The 23,833-nt window shown below is 32.9% G+C and overlaps 1 protein-coding gene across 1 annotated transcript in view; it reads right to left on the bottom strand.

The window, feature by feature from the left end:
- Window positions 1–23,833, bottom strand: part of TLL1 (tolloid like 1) — a 196,890-nt gene that overhangs the window by 50,661 nt on the left and 122,396 nt on the right. Inside the window, exons 9-12 of the mRNA XM_058550317.1 lie at window positions 23,303–23,418; window positions 8,619–8,721; window positions 6,026–6,142; window positions 4,703–4,848 (exon numbers count right to left, since the gene is read on the bottom strand). Coding sequence (XP_058406300.1) covers window positions 4,703–4,848; window positions 6,026–6,142; window positions 8,619–8,721; window positions 23,303–23,418 — 482 coding nt within the window. The remainder of the gene's footprint in view (window positions 1–4,702; window positions 4,849–6,025; window positions 6,143–8,618; window positions 8,722–23,302; window positions 23,419–23,833) is intronic.

Here is a 23,833-nt window from a genome sequence, read left to right as displayed (position 1 = left end):
ATGAGTGAGACTATTAAACATCTATAAGGGAAATCATAGTGTGTAGTAATGTTCACAAGTGCCTCAAACTTAACCCCACTTAAATTAATGTATGTGGGGATTTCAATGTAAATATAAGTAAGCTCTGGGTTTATTTCACTTTTTTCTGCTTTATTGGCATTTCTTTGAAGTTGTTAACTATAAACATTTCCAGTCTCCCAAACTGTTTGTCTTCTGTATTTCTGTATCCTGAAACCGCTAAGGTGAAATAGTAGTATAGTCTTCTTTACAAATAATACTGCTGCTGAGAAGACGAGCTCTCCAAAATGATTCCAGACATGATCTACACACATGTACAAAGTCACTTCAGTACTGGTCTTAAGAAACAATGCACCAGTTACTGCTAGAGAAGAAACCGCTTCCCAAATGGTATGATTCCAGAAGTATCAGGACTCTATTACCCTGCAAATAGTGTCCTTTCCTGCTCAAGGATACTTGAAGTTGATTAACAAAGGCACTTGTTCAGATTTTCCTTCTGTATGTATATTAAAATCTAAGTAGCATCAGGAGAGGTAAAGTCATGACATAAATTCACAGAAAGGTAAAAATAGTGGACAGCTAGTAAGTTTTTTATACTAGTAGATTTTTTTTAAACATTTTTCTTTCACTTGTTTTTTTGAGGAAGATTGGCCCTGAGCTAACATCTATTCCCAATATTCCTCTTTTTCTTTTTTCTCCCCAAAGCCCCAGTACATAGTTGCATATCCTAGTTGTAGGTCCTTCTAGTCCTATGTGGGATGCCACCTCAGCATGGCTTGATGAGCAGTGAGTAGGTCCACGCCCAGGATCCGAACCAGTGAACCCTGGGCCATCGAAGCAGAAGGCACAAACTTAACTGCTTCGCCACTGGGCTGGCCCTATACTAGTAGATTCTGATAGAATGAAGAACAAGTTTATCTTAAGGACCCTTTTGTCTGAAACGCGAGAGAGTAATATAGAAAATAAAAAAGTTACAAAAATAGAAGCAGTTTTTGAAAAAAGGCAAAGACTGATATCAGTGAATAAAAACTGTTTTGTCAGACAAAACCACAAAACATTGAGAATTGCTGAGGACTTTCTTTTTTAATGATACATTTTCAATATAAAATGTATAAACTGTATATTTAAAATATATTATGTAAACAAAAAAATTTATATAAGCAGAAAACCGAGTAAATGAAACAAACCACCTAATGACCACTAGAACAAATTAAAAAATATATACAGTTGATTCTTGGTATTCGCAGTAGTTAAGTTCTATAAAGTCACTGAAAACACCAAATTAATGAATACTGATTCATTGCTCCTGAGGAAATACAGAATTAGGTTCCTGTGAGCTTCTGGTCACAAAATTTTTGTCAACCAATCAATACATAACCTTGTTTTATGTGTGTTTCCATTTAAAGACACCTTAATATATGTTGTCAATTCATTAACGCTGAACTCACGGCCAACAGCACTATAAACTATGCCTGAACAGTGTTTACCTAACACATATTTTCTCCTTAAGGCACATCACAGCTAGGAATGTGCACGTCAGATGACTCAAATATATTGCTGCTCTGTACATGTCCATGAAAGACCCAGAAAGTAGCATAAGTATTGATTTGCCAGTTGCAAATAAATTTTTGTTAGACAATAGAGTCTGCAAATAATGAACTACTGTACCTGGGTTTTAATGTTGGTTTAGTGCTCACCTGTGTGATACTAGGTTAATGGTATAAGTTCAGTTCTCTTATCTAGAAGATTTACATGGTATGTTAGGATACCTCTAAATTGCTTGTCACTCCTGAATTTCTTAGAACCCAGGATCCCTAGTCTGAATTCAGTCATACCACATATGAGATCCTCCATAATCTAAACCTTTCTTTCCTACCCAGGCTTGTTTCCCTTTGCATGGAAACTTACATACTTTTGATAAAGAAAGGATACATTAATTTCCATCCACCAATTATCATGCACTCACATATTCACATATAATCCATCTATCCATTCATCCCTCCCATGATCAAATATTAATCATGCATCTAGTGGTGCTGGAGATATAGTAATCAATAAACAGATTAGATCTCTACCCTTTAGTGATCGTGTTTTAGCGAGAGAGACAGAGATTAACCATGTAAACAAAGAGATCCATAACAAAAATTCCATTAGTCATAAATGAAGTGAACTAAAATAAAACAGAATAATGGCTTATAGACAATTGTAAGTAAGAAAATATTTTAAATAGAGTTACCAGGCAAGGACTTTTTAAGGGTGGAATGATTAAGCAGACATTCGAATGAAGTAAGAGAGGAACAAAAGCAAAGATCTAGAGGTAGAGGAACATCAATGGACAATGCTGTGATGTGGGTGTAAACTTGGCATTTTTGAGGAAGAGAAAGAAGACCAGAGGGGTTTGCATAGAGAGTGAGAAGGAGCTTGGGATCAAATCACGGGTTGCCTTGGTCCATGATAATTGAATCTGGGTTTCATTTTAAGTGTGATGGGAAACCCCTGAAAGAATTTAAGCAGAGTAGGTTTCTGATCTAACTTACACTGTGAAAGCATCATTCTGGCTCTTTGGTGGAGATCAGGATATGCTGGGCAAGAGTAGAGACTGGAGACTCTCACCAAGTTCCAAGAGAAGGGGCAGTGGTGGGAGCAGAGTGGTGGCCAGAAAGTAGGTACAAAGTGGTCATGTATGGGGTATATTTTGAAGACAAAGCAAGTGGAATATTCTGATGGATTGGCCTTGGGATTTAAGAAAAAAAGTGGAAGAAGGAATATTCCTTGAGTCAATAGTGACATACTGAAATAGTAAATGCTGAAATAGGGAAGACTGAAAAAGAGCAGGTTAGTTTGGTTTTAGTCATTTAAAGATGAGAGGCCTATTAGACGTTCAAATATGTCCAGGATATAAATGAAGGAGGAAGAAACATAAAGAAATAAAGCAAAATGAAGAAAGGACAAGAAACTAGACATAAATAAAATATAGTCAACCAAACTATGACATGACTTTGCCCCAATCCCAAAGCTTAGTAATAATTTATCAATCACTCAACCAACAAGTGTTTATTGACTACTCTGTATCAGGCAAGGTTCTAAATGCCTGTGACATAAATCTTTCCTATTTGTCCTTACACTAACCTATTTTCTGAAGCATATCACTGTTACTATATGCATATATCAAAAAAAAACCCTGCAAACCAACTAAGCCATCAGTTTCTGCATCTCAGCAATCGCATCTCGGTTTTTAGATGTGTGGAATGAATGCATTCTCTGACATCACTTCTGTAATAGGAGAATTCCATAAAACAATAAATTACATATTGAAAGAGTTCATCTCTGAATTTTTGCAATATCACAAAATATAAGTAATGTGGTCATCAGGTAGATAATTTTTCAAGGAACCAGTTGTTTTGTTCTAAATAGGGGGTGAATCCCACTCAATTTTAGTTTATTGTTACAATAAGTTGTCTTTTTGAATAATGTTTGCAACCTTATTGATACATTAAAATAAAATTCAAGTGTGAATCAAATCTCAAAACCAAGTTTTTCAAGATGGCAAAATGGTTAGGAGCGTAAACATCACGATCAAAGCAGAAAAGATCATTTTTTCATGATAAAAAGAAATATGTCTTGGAAATTAAATGGTACATGCAAAGGGGTAGAGATAAGTACCAAAAAAATATATTACACAGCTTGCAGGTGAGGGCATGAGATTCTCTGGCCTTATGAGTAATGCCTGGATTCTCCTGGTGCTCCTGCTGTGGGGACAGGAACACCACCACGGTCACTGCACTTAGTGGTAAGAACACCTGGCAGTGGATGGGGTTGTCTACTGCCTTCTGATTGCTTCGGCAGTGAATCAAACTTCTAATCAGGGAAGAAATAATCTCCGATTGTGGCATCTGAATCTCCAACACCTGCCTGGACCTACCACCACCGTCTCATCCTTCCTTCCCACTTAACCTTGGGCTCTCAACTAGACTAGGTCTTTGATTTAAACCTACTCTGGAGTTCTTGACAAATTCCCGCATCTCTTGGCTTCGCATCCCTAACTCAGTTCCTCCAACCCCACAAAAATGACTCATTAGCCAGCTTGGTAGTTTTGGGCTCTAACTTTGCTTCAGAATTCTGACTGGGCTTTGGTTTATTCCACCCTCTTCTAATAACGCAACGTTGGTGCCAATCTCCTCCCTGACAAATATTTTTGACAAAGTCAGCAGCTTCTAAGAACACTTAAATCCCTATGTCTTATATAAACAATTTTCTGTGTAATGGTAAAAAGGAGAAAAATGGATTTTCCCCCTAACAACAACAACAAAAAGATGGTCTACCTTTTAACCTCTTAGTTTAGAAGAGAAATAAAAGTTCTATTATTTAATGGACACTTCAAGGAGTTTTGTGAAACAAGCCGGTGCATTTGTCAAAAGAAACTATTGTCAGTACTTCAAACATTCTAATTCAAATAGTGCAGATAATGTAAACTCACTTTAATCTTCTTGAAAATGTCTGCAACAAGAGGCAAGAAGAAAAAATCTCTTTTGCTCTTGATGTTACATTTTATAGGCAATCCTGTGCTTCTTCGCTGATTAAAAAGCTGATTCTCTGGTTCTTTGCTTATTTAATGAGGATCCTCTTAAATGTCACTGTCATTTATGGAGGATGTGCTCCACAAAGGTTGCCTAAAAGATTTTACCTCAAAGGCCTGAAAGGTCAACCCGACATAGTAGTCTTCCGACACTGTTATTTTCCACACGCACTCTTTCATTGGTCTGTAGTCATCGGGATAATTAGGAGACTGAATCTGTCCTTCATTTTTACGTATCTCACCTCCACAGATAGCTGAAGAAAGCAAAAATAAACAAATAATTAAACCTAGACATGCCATTTCATTTTCATTTTCTTCTAAGATAACACTTCAGTTCAGCGCCTGTAGCTGAGAACATAAAGACCAGGTTATAAAAATCAAAGCTGGCTGGTCGTACTGCTGTAAATATTTAGATGGTAAAAAAGCCTAGTCACTTAACTATAAATATTAGATAATAGTTAGCAGCACAGGAATATATAATTTTTTTTATCACTGCTAATTCACATCTTTATTTTTGAAAAAAGCATTTTTTTTTAACTTTTAAAAACCTTTCAAGATTTTTGTAAATTTGTTCTATGTGAGTTTGTTCTGTGATTTCCTGAACTGCTTCTTTTGGTCTTTTGACCTCAGGTGAAATAGCTGAGCAGTGGAGAAGCTTCACAGAACTCTCTGGGCCTCTGGCAGTGGGCTAACGTCATGTGTTCAACATCTGTGGCTCCATCCAAAGAATCCTCTTCACTGCTTTACAGTTAATCTCTAAAACAAAATGCTTCTGTTTACTTAAAAGTTTAAGGGAAGCAGAAATCTTCCGTCTTTGGAATTACCTACACTCCTGTGCTAGCAGAGGCAGGAGTAAGAAGGGTCCCTTCCACCCACAGCCTGGCAAGAAGGGAGCTGTTTTTAAAGGCAGGAAGCACAATGCCAGTTCATTGTTTTAGAGAAGTATAGAACAAAGCGTCTAGTAAATTCTTCATTGAATGCTGACTCTCTCGTTTAGACAAAGCATGCTCCAGAAATGTGCACAATTACTTTCTGTGCAGTTTCCTAGAACAGAGCATTTCAGCAGTACGGGCATCAAACAGACACAAATTCAGTACAAAGGAAAATGATAATTTCTTCATAATATTGTAATATTATCATAAAAAAATTTGACATTTGAGAACTCTTGTGCCATTTTTTTTTTTTGTTTCCACACATCCCTGAGTACATTTATATGTTACTACATCACTGGTATCACAAAACAGGTTGTTCTTGCAATTTAAATTTATCAAGTATTGTTATTAAAATCATCCTTGTGCATGTTCTAATACAGGTTTAGAAAACTTCATAATTAAAATAAAGTTACGATATCATTCTACTGAAATTGAGAGAAAGGACATTTCTTTTAAGAGATCTAAGAGGAAGTAATCTTTAAAATTCAACGTAACTTGCCTTCATAGAGAGCTGCAAAGCCTTTTCCCACCCAATTACTGCTGCTGCGAAACTCAATCCACATTCTGCTGTCTGTAGAGGTGAGAACTTCAGGCACTTTGTCCCCACAGAATCTACCTAAAAGAAATAAAAGAATAGAGAGAGACTCCTAAATATGACTCTATATTCTAATTATTTTCCACACTAGCTACAAATTATATATATATATAATCTGACTTGGATCATATCTCCTTCTCTAGTAACTAGAGCCATAACTATGCCTTCATATTTACTTAATAAAGGTGAATAGATAAAACAATCTCTTCATATATATAAAATATTGGAACATATCACCTTTGAATTAACCAACTGATATATCTTTATCCATAGAATTAAGAAATGGCTAGCTCAAAAGACATATTTGTATAAGGGCTCATGATACATCAACATGGGGAATATTATTCTATGGAGAACAGAAACAAGTACAAGTGATCCTAAGAAACTGGCTCAAATTGTCATTCTGGTCATTACGAGGGAAGTAACTTCGTTAAGGATATGTCTCTCAGCTCAAAGGGGAGCTCCTGTCAAGTCAGATTCACTGACAACCTGTCAGGGAAACCCATAGGCTACTCCAAGGATCTTATGTGATTGCATACATTTCATCCCATCTAAAAGCTATAATCTGTAGTGTCGTAGGCAGAATGAGAAACAGTATCAGAAGACTTGAGTATGAGTTCTGATTTTTTTTCTAATCGTATATCCACAGGCAAGTATAACAGCAAATGAATATAACAATGCCTATATTCCTTCCTTTCTTCCCTCAACCTTCCACAAATATTTACTGTGTAGATATGTATGTGTATGTCTGCCATTGTGCCCTAAGCTTTCATATGATGACAAAATGGTTAAATATGACAATGCACATGAAATAATTCTACAAACAATAACACATTGTCATCCATTTTTGTGTGCCCCTGGCAATGATGTCATACATAGTTTTAGTATGTGAAAAATGCTAATCAACTTAAAACAAATTCATACTAACAGCTAACAGGTGAAGAAATGTCTTCCTAAATGACAAAGTAAATTAGGGACATGTAGCAGAGAGCAGTGTTTCTTAAACTGTAATGCACATATGAACTGCCAAGGAGTCTGTTAAAATGCAATCTCTAATTCAGAAGGGGTGCAGTGGGATCTGAGTTTCTATGTTTCTAACAACCTGCCAAGTGATTCTGATGCTTTCAGTCTGATGGCTACACTTTGAGAAACAAGGTCTACGAGGAGATAGTGGGGAAAGCTTTTGACATGAAAATCGTGATCAGACTGAAGCACTCTGGTGGACCATTACATAATAAATCATGTAATGCTGATGGTGCTACAAAAGGAAGCATTCTCCAAAATTTTAGCTTTAGATTTGATTCTTTAATATGAGTTTAAAGAAATGTTTTCTTTGGACTGCACATACATATACAGTCATGCTCACTTAACGATAGGGATACGTTCTGAGAAAGGCGTCGTTAGGCAATTTCACCATTGTGTGAACGTCATAGAGTGTATTTACACAAACGTAAATGGTATAGCCTACTACACACCTAGGCTATATGGTACTAATCTTATGGGACCACCTTTCTATATGTGGTCTGTCATTGACCAAAACGTCATTACGCAGCACATGACTGTATTACAAATTGCTTCATCTAGGCTAGGAAACTAAATGTTCAAGACAATGTTTTCCTCAACCTGACTTATCAAGCTTGTTCAATCTTTATTTTTCTTTATTTTTAAACATTTCTACGGATCTCTTGGACTTACTAAGGCTGCTATCACTCTTAATACAATAGTGTCCATTCAGCAGGTTTTGGATATTAAGAAAAAAGAAGATCTGTACAGCACATGAACATAACTGAGCAAACTACCTCTAAAAATAAAGGAAAAGTCACAATCTCAAAAAAAATCCGTATAGAGTAGATGTTTACATGCTCACAACAGCTCTCACCTTTAAGTAAAACAGAGGGCAACAGAAAAGTGCCTCATGCAAGTTAATGGTGTGGTCTGTGGTTAATGGCTGGCAGCAGACTTTCGTGAACACCCAATCTGAGCTACAATTTATGACACAAACTACAAATGCCTTTTCTCAGTCACAAAAAACTCTCTGAGAAGCAAAACTGTGACATGTACAGTAAGAGATAATATGCTTCACATAAGAAGCCAGCTCCCAAACATGGACAAAACAGCTCACATTCTACTGCCTTAGCAAAAGAACAAAACAAGACACACGTACACACGTAATTTATCTGGTTTTCTCATTAAAACTAAGATTTTCAAATTAAAAATACAGAAACATTGTGATGAGTAGTCACTATAAGCGTAGTACACGTGAAAGGTATTCTCAGTCATTGTGTTCAGATCCATAATTTAAGCTAGTTTAAATCAATCAATCAATCCATTTATCTGTCTGTCTGTGAGTATTTTTGCTGTGGTTGAAAACAGTGTAATAAAAATTAAAATGCAGGTCATATACATTTTTAACTCTAAGATGACTCTAAAAGAATCGATTGTCTTTAGATAGGACAGACTATATGCATAGCCACACAGGAGGTAAATAATCTCTTACCAAGGAGAGGAGATTTCCTCCAGTACCCATCTCTTACTTCAATGTAGTCATACCAGCACAAACTACTTTTATATAGGTCCATCGTAGTAAAATTTAAAACAATCTGCAAAATGGAGCGAAACAACACACAGAGTAAAAATGATTATCACTGCACATAGTGATTTGATTCCTGGAGGTTAGGAACCCAGGACTACTGTGAAAACAGATTCACAGTTAATTTTTTTTTCTTTATTATTCTTTTTTATTCTTTATTTTTATTTTATTCTTTATTTTTTTTATTCTTTATTTTTTTTTCTTAATAAACATCTCAAAAAAAAACGCGTTTTCTCATTCTCATTAATGCTTAACAATATAGAAGCACATGTCGAGTTAAACAAACTCAACATTTTAGCAATTAAACCAAAATTTCTGTAAAGTTACATGAAGAACTGTGAAACAAACAGAAATCTTTATTCAAATAGTTTATTTTGAATTTTCTAAGATAAATATGACTTAAACCATGAAAAATTCTGATTTTTGCCATGAATGTCTTCTTTTTAATAATTTATTTCAAAGACAACCAGACATCTATAATTACGTTAAAAATAACCGTCATGTGCCATATTCCAAGAATATAATATCATTGTGTATGTTGCAATGTTTTAAATACAGTCCTAGAATTCAAATTTGTTCATGTAGCTATAATCAAAGGCAGATGTCACTATGCTTCTCTAGATCCAAGAATATATATTCAGAGACCTTTCAAGTTAGAAGATCTTGCACATGACCCTTTATTCTGTATTCTGTTCTGAAATGATGCTGCTTTTTGTTAAGATAATTCAAGAACTCTAGGAAAGACAGTTTTCTTACTGCTTTATAAAAAGACTTTGCTTTTCAAATAATTAACTGTTTTTTTTACTTGATTACACCAAAAGTAGAGCCAAAGTAATGTGAGAAATGTGCCTTTCTGATGAAGTAAAATTCATTTGGAAAATATTTTTTATATTCAAAACTCATTCTAACTCTATTCTGCTTAAAATATCTGAGATGCTTAAGGCATACAGTGAACCTGTTCTTTACTCTAGAAACTGAAATGGACTTTGGCCAAAAGCAACAAATTATGAATATTTGAAATGCTTCTAATATAAAACTACAGTTTGTCACAATATTTAAAGAATCCCTTTGTGACAGTATAAAAATCTGAATGTAAGAGAACTCTCAAGGAATGACTAAAATAAATAAATAAATATATATATATATATATATACACACACACATATATATATATACAATCAATCAATCAATCCTGAATGCATATTCCAGAAAAGTATTACCATTTTGTGTTAGAAAATATATACTTCTCCCTTTTCTTGAGCACAACGTTTAACAGAAAGATAGGTACTAATCATGGCAAATCAATCCTTAACTAAGCTTACTCTTTCCCAGATTGAAGATACAGCATAACAGTAAATATTTCTCATGGCATCTTGTATCACGGCAGCACAATGATCACAGATGAAACTGTACACCAAAGTTGGTTATAATTGCCCATATAACTAATCATTTTACAGAGACAGACACTAGTAATTTATCTAACTATAATGAAAGTCACTTGTACCTTACAAGGTATTAACATTTCACCACTAAATTTAACATTTTTCAGTTTCTTCCAACAGGTATTGTCCTGATTACAAAAAGATGAAACCACTAAGGATGTGAAAATAGAGAGACACAGTTTTTTTTTAATGTAATACAGTAGGCATGGCATAATTTGGTTGTGTTTAATAAAAGTGTTTGTTTATTTTTGTCTATCTTATTTATAGTTTTTCTTTTTTCCTTTGTTTTTCTTTTCTTTCACCTAATTTTATCATTCCAAATATTCTCAAAAATGTTTACAAAAATTTCCAAAGTATCTAGGACAAAGGACTGATCATTTTTTTCTTTCTTTTTCAATAATCCTCAACACTTGATTATCAAAATGCATAGTTTCCAAACTGTTTTTGTTTTTTTTTTTGAAGTTGTCAATACGTTTTCTCCTCCATCTCCATTGAATTTCTCCTCCTCCATTAAATACTAATGTAATATTAGGTTATTCTTAGGACACAATTGGGAAATAATTTCTGGTTTTTCTCCTTAACTTTGTGTTTCCTTTAAGCCTGCTCCAAATGGGGAATACTATCACTGCCTGATATTAAGTTTCATTCTGCATTTATATTCTCCCTATGGCAAGCACCAGGGTTTAAAGTTTGTATGATCATACAAGAACTCATTTATTATAGCAGAGATGGCAAAATTAGAATACAGACACAAACTGTAGACCCCAACGCTCATTTTGTGGCTCCCTTCTTAGATTTAAAGGGGAATTTTATAATGGTGTGGCAAATAGTTTCAGCTTCCTCCCTGATGAGAAAAAAAATCAGCTAAATTGAAGTTGTGTATCATCAAATTTATTCAAAATTGAAACAATGTGGTTGGATTGCTAACAAATAGTTAATATCTGAAGTCTTGGAACATACACATGCACACACGCGCACACACACACACAGTTGGAAGAGGGATAACTTTAAACAGAAAAGTTTCCTATCTTGTTTTTAATCTTCTATTTTAAACGCCAAGCACCATGGAGGAACAAAACTGGCCTACTTTAATATAAAACACAGAGTGCTTTAGAAGCAGAAAATGTAATAAAGATAGGTTTTCTCAAATCAAATCTTAGGGCTCTGATGCAGTAAAATGCTAGCCTCTGACTAAAGTTGCTAGCAGAATCCATACTTGAATTACCAATCAAAAGCACTTGGAAAATATTGGGTTGTTTTATATTATGCTATTTTATGCAAATATGTTGCATCTTTTTTCAAAGAATGACGAAATAAAAACTACCTAGCACAATTATATAAATGTCTTATTTCTGATAGTATCAATTTACCACTTATCACTTTAAAATTAATCATAGCTCCCCTGAAAAGTGGGATTGAGGGAGATAAAAGGAACAATTCTAAGATTTCCTGTGATCTGTTAGGAGTCTTAGTTGCTATTCTGCAAAGTTAAATTGATACAATTGCTATGAAGCTTGCTTATTAAAGACTTTGTTGTACACTGCTGCAAAGTGAAGAATCTTGAAGAAAGGCAGAGCAACAGTCAAGGGACCGGATGTCTGCAAGTCTCCACAGAAAGATATAATCAATGCACTTTTGTCAGCCCAATTAAGACATTATTGGCTACTTAAACTAATTTCATGAGCACCAGAGAAAGACCAATTAGAATAATATTTATACCTTAGACTGCTGAGGATAGGGAGGATACAAAGCTTGTCAATTACACTGATATTATTAAATGGCTCTTTAGAAAGAAATGTTAGAATCAAAAGCAGTGAAATAAAATAGATTTCTGGGATCCAGCCAGAAGAAGCTTGGACAAGCCTAACAAACTTTCTAGCGAGACTACAGTTTTCTTCTCAGAAATACGACTAGGGGAGAGAAGATCAGGGATCAGTAAACTAAATCCCATGGGCCAAATCCAGCCTGAAGCCAGATTTTGTAAAGAAAATTTTGTTGGAACCTTTCCTTTACATATTGTCTATGACTGCTTTTGGGATACAATGGTAGAATTGAGTTTTTGAAATAAACTGTACAGCCTGCAAAGCCAAAAGTATTTACTATATATCCTTTCCATAAAAATTTGCCAACTCCTGGAATCATTGATCTTCAAGGTTTTTTCCAGCTCTGAATTACATCACGCTAAAAGGAAAAACTGCATCTTTTCCTACGCCTAGAAGTTGTTTGTGATTGGGAGTCAGAAAGCCTGGGTTCAAGTTCTAACTTCTCAGTTGGCTAGTTTACTTAAACTTTGAGTTTGAATAAAGTTTCTTACTGTAAAATAGAGGTCATCATATCAGCCTGATCTCAGTAGAATTAAATCAGAAGGATTTAACTGGATAATGTGTAGAAAAACACTCAGGTAATCTAAAAGCATTGTTAAGATTCTCATGTATTACTATTTTCATGGTACATACTCTCACAATATAAATCCTGAAAACAATTATAAAATAAATAAAAGAATTAATCCAATTTGCTTAATCCAACTATGCCTGGAAACATAAAAACATTAGCTTAATTTTAAAGTTACACAGGAAAACCAACATGTTAAAGGAAGGGATTCTTATATTTGTCAGAACGGCTATTATCAAAAAGACAACAAATAAAAAGTACTGGTGAGGATGTAGAGAAAAGGGAACCCTTGTGCACTGTCGGTGGGAATGTAAATTGGTGCAGCCACTATGGTAAACAGTATGAAGGTTCCTCAAAAAATTAAAAATAGAGCTACCATATGATTAAGCAACTCCACTACTGGATATCTAGCCAAAAAAAATGAAAACACTAATTTGAAAAGATATATGCACCCCTCTGTTCACTGCAGCATTATTTACAATAGCCAAGATATGGAAAAAATCTAAGTGTCCACCAACGGATGAATGGATAAAGATGTGGTATGTGTATACACACACACACACACACACATATATGCAATGGAATACTACACAGCCACAAAAAAGAATGAAATCTTGCCGTTTGTGACAACATGGATGGACCTTGAGGGCATTATCCTAAGTGATATAAGTCAGACAGAGCAAGACAAATACCCCACTTGATTTTAATTATATGTGGAATCTAAAAAACAAAACAAATGAATAAACAAAACAAAACAAAACCCAGACTCATAGATACAGAGAACAGATTGGTGATTGCCAGAGGGGATGGGGAGTTAGGAGGGAGGTGAAATGGGTGAAGGAGATTGAGAAGTACAAATTTCAAGTTATAAAATAAATAAGACATGGGCATGTAATGTACAGCATGGGGAATATGGTCAATAATATTGTATTAACTTTGTAAGGTAACAGACAGCAATTAGCTTTATTGGTGACCATTTTGCAATGTATACAAATGTCAAATAACTATGTTGCACACCTAAAACTGATATAACACTATGTTAATTACGCCTCAATAAAAAAAAATCTAAAGAAGAACGGACAGCTTAGGGCCTGGGTACAAGTCTCTGCCTTACAACAGACTAGCTCTATGACTCAGGCAGATCCCTACTTCTATCAGGGATTAACTATACGACAGGTGAAAAACAGGAGTTGCATTAAGCTATGAAAATAACTTTTCTGCTTAAATTTATATGATAATATCTGGGTTCTGAAATTTTGATTTGTCATCACCAACTACTCACAGGAGCACTTTTTACACCTCCCTTTCTTTAATCCCCACTCCACTCTCATATCTAATCAGTTGCCAACTTCTATGGATGATACTCTGCAACGCCCCTAAAAATGCTCTTCTCCTTCCTTTTTCACTATCAACGCTCTTCACACTTCTCTGAATTAACTGCGATAGCTTCATAAGATGTGGAAGGAGTTTCAGTTTCACTCTTCACCAATTCGTCCTACACTCTATGGCCACTTTAATCCTAGGAAAGTTGGGCTACCATGATGGTATTAGTGGTTTCAGACCCAACTCAATATAAATTTCTAAGCTTGGGCATCAAAGACTCTAGGGTCATAACCAACGTTTGCTGCCTCATCTTTCACTATCTCAAACACAGAATCCTCATCCTTCTCACCCCTGACTTCTTGCTGTTGTGCCCTGACACAGCATCCCAATTTCAGCATTCCTTCATTTAACGTGTACATAATTCTACCTGGGATTCCACTTTCCCCTTCCTTATTTCTTGAAACTCTTCACATCTCTCAAAATTTATATCAAATGCTATCTTCTCTTCATTCATTCCTGGATCTCCCATCTAGATCTGAGCTCTCTTATCTCTGCAAATCCATGACAAGTTGTATCTTGCCTTCTTCAGTGATTTTTCAGTTTGGTTATTATATTATTGGGCTTTGCCCTTGCTATATGTTTATAAGATTCTTGATAGTAAAGATTTCTTTCACACACCAAAGGATACATCTATTTTAATGGAATCAAAGATTTATCTATATAGTAATTGCTAAATTTAAGTGGTGCCTTTGGCAGTATAAATATTATATTGTGAATTGACCCCACATGTGTAAACCATTAGACGAGTGGTTAAAAAGAAATTTTTGCAAAATGAAAGTAGTCAAATGATAGCTCTAAATGGGTTATATAGGAAGAGAAAAAATATTAACTCTATTTAAGACATAAGCAATCTGCCCTTCTTAAAAGGTGAATCAATTATAAGGGAGGAAAGAATCAATATTGTGTGCTTCCAGCAGCTCAACACAGTCACATTCTCAGCTGCACCTTCTGAACTATTACCAGCATGCACTGTGCAACATCAAGCACACCTTAATTACAATCAACCTTAAATTACAGGAATCTGTCTTTACCTTGGGTGGCTCAATCCTAGGAAGACATATATGTGAACTGACAACCATTTTTCCTACTGTGGTAAAATACACATAACATAAAATTTAACATTTTAACCATTCTAAGTGTACACTTCTGTGGCATTAAGTATATTCACATTGATAATGTTACAACAACAATCTTATTTTTTTAAAGAATAATTTTTTCTGAATAAAATAATATATGCTTATTGTAGAAAATAAAAGGAAGAAGAAGAAATAAAACCTATTTTTAAACTCACTAGGAAGAAATGAGCATTGTTTTGGTATATATTCTTCTATAATTTTATTTCTAACATATGTAATTTAAAAATTAGATCTTTTCATGACTATGATTTTTAACCTGCTTATTAAATTTCTAAATATATTGAAAACACAGTCCTCTGGTTCCAGGAAACAGAATCTTTTTTTAGAAAAATTTTGTTTGCAACAAGGGTGCCAAGATATTTTTAGATAATAATTCATGTGATAATCTTCAGAGAGCTAAATTTAGTGACAGTTTTCTCATTTTATACTATTTTATTCCTTAATGAACATAATTTGATAAAGAAATTATCAAACATGCCTTTCACTTTTACATTGTCTATTCTATGTAACACAGGCAATTTAATTCTTCAAAAAACTCAATCAGTCAATGTTTTCTTTTAGTTTCAAAATTTACTTTGTTTCCAATTTTTCATTATTATAAATAACTTTCCTTGCACATACTCAGATAATTGCTTTAGGATAAATTTCTGGATTAAAGTACAGGCATATTTTTCAAAATGTGGTACAGATTACCCAAGTCCTTCAGAAGGGTTATTTCAATTTTTACTTCCAGGAGCTGTGTACCCTTGCAATCATTTGATATTATCGTTCTATTCCCTTTGCCAATTTGATAGGTGAAACACAAGATATTGTTAGTTCAAATAGCACTTATTTGATAAAGAGTGAGAGTAAGCAATTTCATATATTGATTGAATATCTATTTGCACTGATACTTCAATAAATATTCTGCTTCCTTAATCATTTTCTAATGTGTGTTAATCTTTACTTATTATTTAATAACAAGCCTACTTATATGTGTAGTATCAATGTTTTATCATCCATTTGTGCTATAATAGTTCTAATTTTGATTTTTGTGATTTTGGATTTTTATAAAAAACATTTATTTTATGTAAATAATTCTAATAAATTATTTTACATTTTCTCATTTTCAATTTATGTACCTAAAACATCTTTCCCAAAATAAAAAACAAATCACTTATGTTCTCTTCGGAAAAGTATGCAGTATGGGGTAAAAGTTAAATTTTTTCCAAATACTTAAAAATGGTTCCATTATTATTCATAAAAAAAATCTTTCCCCAATTTATTTGAAAATTCATTTCAAATATTTAATTTATTTTTATCTTTCCTCTATTTATTTATTTATATCATCTTTATAAATGAGTACATGACAAAAGTCTTCTGTGCCCTCAGGCATAATTCTGGCCCTTTTAGTTTGTTCAATTGATTCAGAAGTCTATTTTGGAACAACCACAGAATTCGAACTACTGAAGCTTCGTAATGTTTTTCTACTCCATTACAGTATAGTCCACCTCTCTTCATTAATTCCTTTCAAATTTGCCTTGGTTACTCCAACCCCTTTATTTTAGAAATAAATTCTAGAAAAAATTGATCTGGGTATAAAATAAAAAATCTTTTGGAAATTTATTTGGAATTACATTCAAACTATATATTAATATGGGAAAAACTGACAATTTATAATACCTCCTGAAACATGATATGTATCTTTACATCCTGCTACATGATATGTCATTCTGCTTTAGTCCCACAGTAAAGTCTTCAGTTTTCTGAAATCTATTACATTTTAATACATCTGTTTTTATTTGATCACCTCTAGTCCTATTTTTTAGTTGATTCTTTTGAATTTTTGAGAAGAGAAAACATATTCTCTATAACTAAAGAAAAATGTAATGATTAGCTCTGCCAAATGCAATCTATGTGACCTTAGGCAGATTACTCAATCCTTTCTTAAATTCAATTTCTGCATATGTAAAAAGGAAATAATTATAATACTAAACTCAGTGGGGTGTGAGGGGACTAGAGACATTAAGCCCAGTACCTGGCAGAGTGTAAGCACTCAATAAATATTAGTTTCATCTATTCACTGGATTGAAAAAATAATCCTTCTATTCCTAATTCAACAGATTATTATTAAATATACATATGGAATTCTAGTTTTACCAGCATACGGAAATTTTTAAAGAGTTATTTTTTCCATTTTGATATATTATTTGACAAATTAACATATTTTATATCATTGAATTACTCTCAAATTACTGAATCAAAACACTTGCAAGTTTATAAATTATACAGCTTGATTTCATTTGATTATATTTACATATAACATTCATGTGTTTATATTTACATGTAAAGCACTTTATAATTTTTTCATTTGTGTTGTATGAGGTGTGCCTAGCAGAATTTTACTAGTTTCATAAAATAAATGAAGAGGCTTAACATTGTTTCACAACGCACTTAAAATACATTTGATTGCATGGGAAGTATATGAATTTTTACAATTTGAAAAAGCTGCCTTGAGAAATCATCTCAAGCAGCACCACTTTAAAATAACTTTTTTGTCAGCTTATTTTATATGACTACTGACTCATTAAATTTTTAGTGCTCAATTGAATCAGTTTTGACAACTTTAATTGCCAGGATTTCACATTAAGAAATATTTCAAATGAAAGTTTTTCTGCAAGTTTTAGTTTTTAACAAAGTTGAATATATAGCCAGTTATAGCCAATGAAATTATATTATCATGAATTCAAGTAAAAAAAAATCCACATTTTCAAATAGAAAAAATATCACCAAAAATGCTAATTTATAAACATAATCTAAAGTATAGACTACAGGCAGGACAAAATAAGCCCTGATGGAAGTCTGAGATTCAAGAAGGAATACTGAATAAAATTATTTGGTAAATCTTCAACAAATGCTGTTGGGAAAAATGGATCTCCACATGCAAGAGAATGAAGTTAGACCCTTATCTTAAGCCATATACAAGAGCCAACCCAACAATGGATTAAATAAGACCCAAAGCTATAATACTGCTAGAGAAAAACATACGGGAAAAGCTTCATGATATTGGATCTGGCAATGATTTCTTGGATATGGCACCTACAGCATAGGCAACAAAAGCAAAAATAGATAAATGGTATACATCAAACTGAAATGCTTTTCAATCAACAGAGTAAAACGGCAACTACAGAAAACAGGACAATATTTGCAAATCATATATCTCATAAGGAGTTAGTATCCAAAATATATAAGGAACTCCTACAAGTCAATAACAAAAAACCAAACAACCCAATTTAAAAATGGGCAAAGGACTTGAATAGACATTTCCCCAAAGAAGACATACAAATGGACAATGGGTAAATGAAAAGATGCTCAACATCACTAATCATCAAAGAAATGCAATCAAAACCATAACAGATATCACCTGACCCCCATTAGGATGGTGACTACCAAAACCCAAAAAATAATACTTGTTGGTAAAGGTGTAGAGAAATTGGAACCTGTGTGTATTGTTGGAGGGACTGTAAAATGGTGCAGCCACTGTGGAAAACAGTATGGAAGTTCCTCAAAAAATTAAAAATAGAGCTAACAAATAATCCAACAACCCCACTTCCAAGTATATATCCACAAGAATTGAAAGCAAGGTCTAGAAGAGATATTTGTATACCCATATTCATAGCAGCACTATTCACAATAGCCAAAAGGTGGAAGCAACTCAAATGTCCATCGATAGATGAATGGATAAACAAAGGATGTTATACACATACAATGGCATATTATTCAACCTTAAAAAGAAGGAAATCTTGTCACATGCTACAACATGGATAAACCTTGAGGCCATTATGCAAAGTGAAATAAGCCAGTCACAAAAGGACAAATACGTATGATTTTACTTACATGAGGTATCTAAAGTAGTCAAATTCATGGAAATAGAAAGTAGAATGGCGGTTACCAGGGGCTGAGCGGAGGGGAAAAATGGAGAGTTGTTGTTTAATGGGTGTAGAGTTTCAGTTTTGCAAGATGAAAAAGTTCTGGAGATGTTTCACAATAGTGTGAATGCACTTAACACTAATGAACTGTACATTTAAAGATGGTTAAGGGGCCAGCCTGGTGGCATAGTGGTTAAGTTCGTGTGCTCCGCTTCAGCGGCCCAGGGTTTGCAGGTTCAGATCCCGGGCACGGGCTTACACACCACTCATCAAGCCATGCTGTGATGGCGTCCCACACACAAAATAGAGGAAGATGGGCACAGATGTTAGCTCAGGGACAATCTTCCTCAGCAAAAAGAGGAAGATTGGCAATCGACGTTAGCTCAGGGCCAATCTTCCTCACCAAAAAAATAAATAAATAAAAATGGTTAAGATAGTAAATTTTGTTACATGTTTTTGATCCCAATAAAAAATATTTAGTAAATATTAGCATACAGTTAAGTAAATGTTAAGTGCAAAAAACAATAATAATATCTCATCTGCTTCAGGAAGCTTGAACAAAAATACAAAACAATAATATATAAAATGAAGATAATTTGAATTGGAATCTTCTTTTAGGATCTTTTTATGGTTTGGGAGGAAGATAAAGATACTAATTAAATATAACTATTAAGAAAGTAGCCTGACAGAAAAAGATTACCACATAATAGACTATACATTTAAAACTTTCACACCAGTAGAGAGAGAGAAAATAAGAAGGCAAAAAGTAGAACAAAAGAAACAAAGTGGGACACAGAGAATGCAAATGAGAAGTAAAAATACATCAGTAATCACAATAAACGTAACTGCAATAAGCACTCTAGTTAAAGACAACATTTGCCATCATGGATTAAATAAAAAATAAAACCAAAGTATTTGCTGTTTAAAAGGGATACACCTGAGACACAAGATCACAGACTGATTGAATGTCTAAAGCAAGACAAAGATATCCCAGGCAAAAATATTAATCAAAAGAAAATGTAGTTTTATTAATGTCAGAAAAAATAGAGTTTTAACCTAAACCACGACTAGAGATGAAGAGATTCATTATATAATAATATAGTGTAAAAATATATTTTAAAACTGTAAAGAGCAATTAATAAATCTACCAAACAGTGACAAATATTAACATGCCTTTCTAAATATTTTATGGTGATGCAGTCAAAAACAATAATATAGAGAATATAAAACAACACAATTAAAAAGACTAATGCCTATATATAGAATTTTGCACCCAACCATTGCACAAAACACATTTTAAAAGATTATTTTTATGAATATTTGTCACTTCCAAGGCCATACTGCCAGCCTCAAGCTATTTCAAAGACTGACATCACACAGACTATAGTCTCTCACCAAAAAGCGACCAAGGGAGAAATTAATAAGCAAAGGAAGCTTGGAAATATAACATATGTTTGCAAATAAGAAAAACATATGTTATTAAAAAATATGTGGGGTTGAAAAGAAATAAAGACAAAGAAGATATTTAGAATTGAAAAATAACAAAAATACTATATGTCAAGCTGGTGAAATTCGGATTAAGTAGTTCTTAGAAGGAAATTTATAGCCTTAAACATTTGCAGTGGACAAGAAAAGATGCTTTAAATTAATGAGTTAAACTTCCAACTAAAAAAGCAAAAAAGAAGAGCAGAATGAAACCAAACATTAAAAAAGAGAAAATAATAAAAACACAAGAATGAAAAATGAGCTAATATTGTTCACTGGCCACTTATAACAATACAATTTATTTGCTCATCATCATATATAATAGTAAAAAAAATAATACAAAAGATGATAGATTTGTTGATTTCTTCCTATTTGCAACATTTTGGAAAATACAGTTTTATTGGTAATCATACATACAAGAAAAGTGAATTAACTTTGGATGCTAACAGTATGGGTACTGCAATTGGTAAGGGAAACTTCGTTTCCAGATATTATCTTGCTCTTAGGAGATGATTTAATTTGATTAATCTTGTTCCAAAACTTTTCATATTCTATAATATTTTCTTTTCAAAAATACATATAGTTTTAAACTTGCTCTGAAGCCTTATCATCTTTTATATTTTGTTCTTCAGTACATATTTAAGAATGATTTTCACAATATATTTTCAGAGACATTCAAAGAAACTAAACAGAAATTAATCAACACCTCTAACTATATTACAATATAGACTTATAATTCTTAAATTAAAAATAACTGTATAAAGAATTATGTATGCATCTATGTATTTCAAGTCAGTTGTCACTTTTTATGTATAAAATCCATTTATGTTACAGAAATGTTTCATTCAGGTATTGCAACACTCTGGACAGCTCCACATCCATGATTCTCTTAACAACATTCAATTATCAGAAATATCAAACTTTCTTTAACTGCGATTGCATTCCCACCAAAACTCAAAGTGTATGTGAGTCATTCCAGATGAATTAGTCAAAACCAAATGACAAAAGTCATTTAATAACTAGTAGAAAATAAAGATTAATATCAATACAATCTTGGTCTGGGAAGACTTTTAAGGTTAGCGTTCAAGACAGAATGCAGAAATTAATAGATTTATTCATTTCTTAATAATTTTAAATTATAAAACCAATCAAACTAAATATGATAAACAGAATTTCATGTCTTCTTTTTCAATCCCTACATGTTTTCTTGCCTTAATGTGCTAAGACTTCCACCAAAATGTTGAAAAAGAAGTAGTGTGGTAGATAGACATACTTGGTTTTTTACCTATCTCAAAAGAAATACTTTCAGAATTTCCCCAATAATAATAGTATTTGCAATAATTTTTATTGATTCTCTTTATAAGATTAAGAAAGTATTTTTCCATTCCTAGTTTGCTCATGGTTTGTTGTTATTGTTAAATCATTAGTAGAGTTTTTTTCTTAGTTTAATTGAGATATTCATTTAATGGTGTTTGTATATATGTACACATTATATATACACACATACTTACATACACAAACATATATAAATAATATAGAATACATATATACACATATACATGCATATATATGCATTTGGAACATATATAAATAATATATAATACATATACATATACACACACATACTTAAACAAATATATACATGCATATACATATGCATTTGGTTTGGTAATTTTGGGGTGATTTTACATTCATATTCAAGAGTGAGTCTGGGTTTAAATTTTCCTTTCTTAAACTGTTCTTGTTAAGATTACTATCAAGGTTTTACTAGCCATATAAATAGGAGAGCATATCTTCTTTTTCATTCTCTGGAATTGTTTATATAACATTATATTTATTTCTTATTTGGTTTATCGGTAGAACTCACTGATTAAGCCATCTGAGCCTGGATTTTCACTGTTGAAAAAAATCTAGTAATTAAATTAAATATTAGTTTGATTGCTTTGTGGTTATAGGATTATTCAAGCTTTTTATTTCTTCCTAAGTAGCAACATAGTAAATAATATTTTGTAGTAATTTGCCCATTTCATCTACATTTTTTAAGTTATTGGCATAATGTTCAAGATATTCTTTTATTCTCATTTTGGTATCTAAAGCACCTATAGTTATAATAATCTTTTTATTCTAAATATTAGATAATTGTGCTTTCTCTGTTAATCTTTTTTTTCTTGATTTCTTTCCATCCATTTCCCCATTTTTCTAAGTTATTTCAAAGTACCAACTTTGTTCATGGTTTGTATCATGTTATTTTCATTGGTTAAATTTATCTTTTATTTATTACCTCCTCCTTTAAGTACCTTTCCATTTATTTTACTGCACTTTTTCTAGTCTCTCTACATGGATGTTTACCTCATTAGTTTGGGGTATTTCTTATTTCCTAATGTGAGCATTTAAGTCTGTGAATTTCCTTCTAAGTACTGCTTTAGTTGCATCTTACAGGCTTGCTATTCAGTATTTTTGTTGTATTATAGTTGAAAATAATTTCTAATGTTCATTACAATTTCTTCTTGGCTGAACTGAATATTTTATGGATATTTCTTAATTTTAAAATGTGGGGGATTTTTCTAGTTATTTTTCTGATACTGATTTTTAACTTAATTTCATTGTGTCTGAGAACATAATCGGTATTACCTCAACTCTTTTAGAGCATTTACCATTTCTTTTAAAATTACATCATTCAAAAGATTCCCAGAATTTGAGCAATTTCCATTATAAACTCGTGAATTTTTGTAGTCTCTTATTTGAGGAATCAAACAAGAATAAAAATAAAGCAAATTACATTCAAAAGAAGATGAACCTTTGCACTTATATGAGACTAAAAGAGAACTCTGGATGGTATAAACTACCTTCTCCCCTGGAGTCACAGAAACTCTCCAGATGCAGTGTGTATAAGAAGGGTAGCCATTTGGAAATCCTGGGGAGGAAAGGTTGCCATTGGATTCTTGTAGAGTTTCTCCACAAGCTGAAAGGAAAAAAAGATACATATATTCGATTTTTTTAAAAAGATGACATTCATATTTCCTGAAAAACATAAGATCTCATTCTTTAATTTTTGTGGAAGACATGAACTTCATAAATAAAGCCTTGAGTTTTTTGGTGTTAGACAAGAGTATATATTTGCATTTTATAAGGATTTTTCCTTTCTAAGTAAATTTCTTCTTATGTCTCTCTTACCAGAATTTCAGCACACTTAATGGCATCACTAGGGCTAACCATAAAATAACATTATGAGATAAATAATCAGGCATTCATAAGATTGTTCCTTATGGATACCTTTCTAATTCATTCCCAGGGAGCCAGTAGCCAACTTATAGGTCACCCTTATTCAGACTCAGGACAGTGGAGTATTTAGTTGATGTGGCTCTGGGACCACTTGA

Source organism: Diceros bicornis, chromosome 11 (assembly GCF_020826845.1).
Source record: "Diceros bicornis minor isolate mBicDic1 chromosome 11, mDicBic1.mat.cur, whole genome shotgun sequence".
Lineage (NCBI taxonomy): Eukaryota > Metazoa > Chordata > Mammalia > Perissodactyla > Rhinocerotidae > Diceros > Diceros bicornis.
Note: the sequence above shows the minus strand (reverse complement) of the source record. Positions and strands in the feature narration are given on the sequence as shown.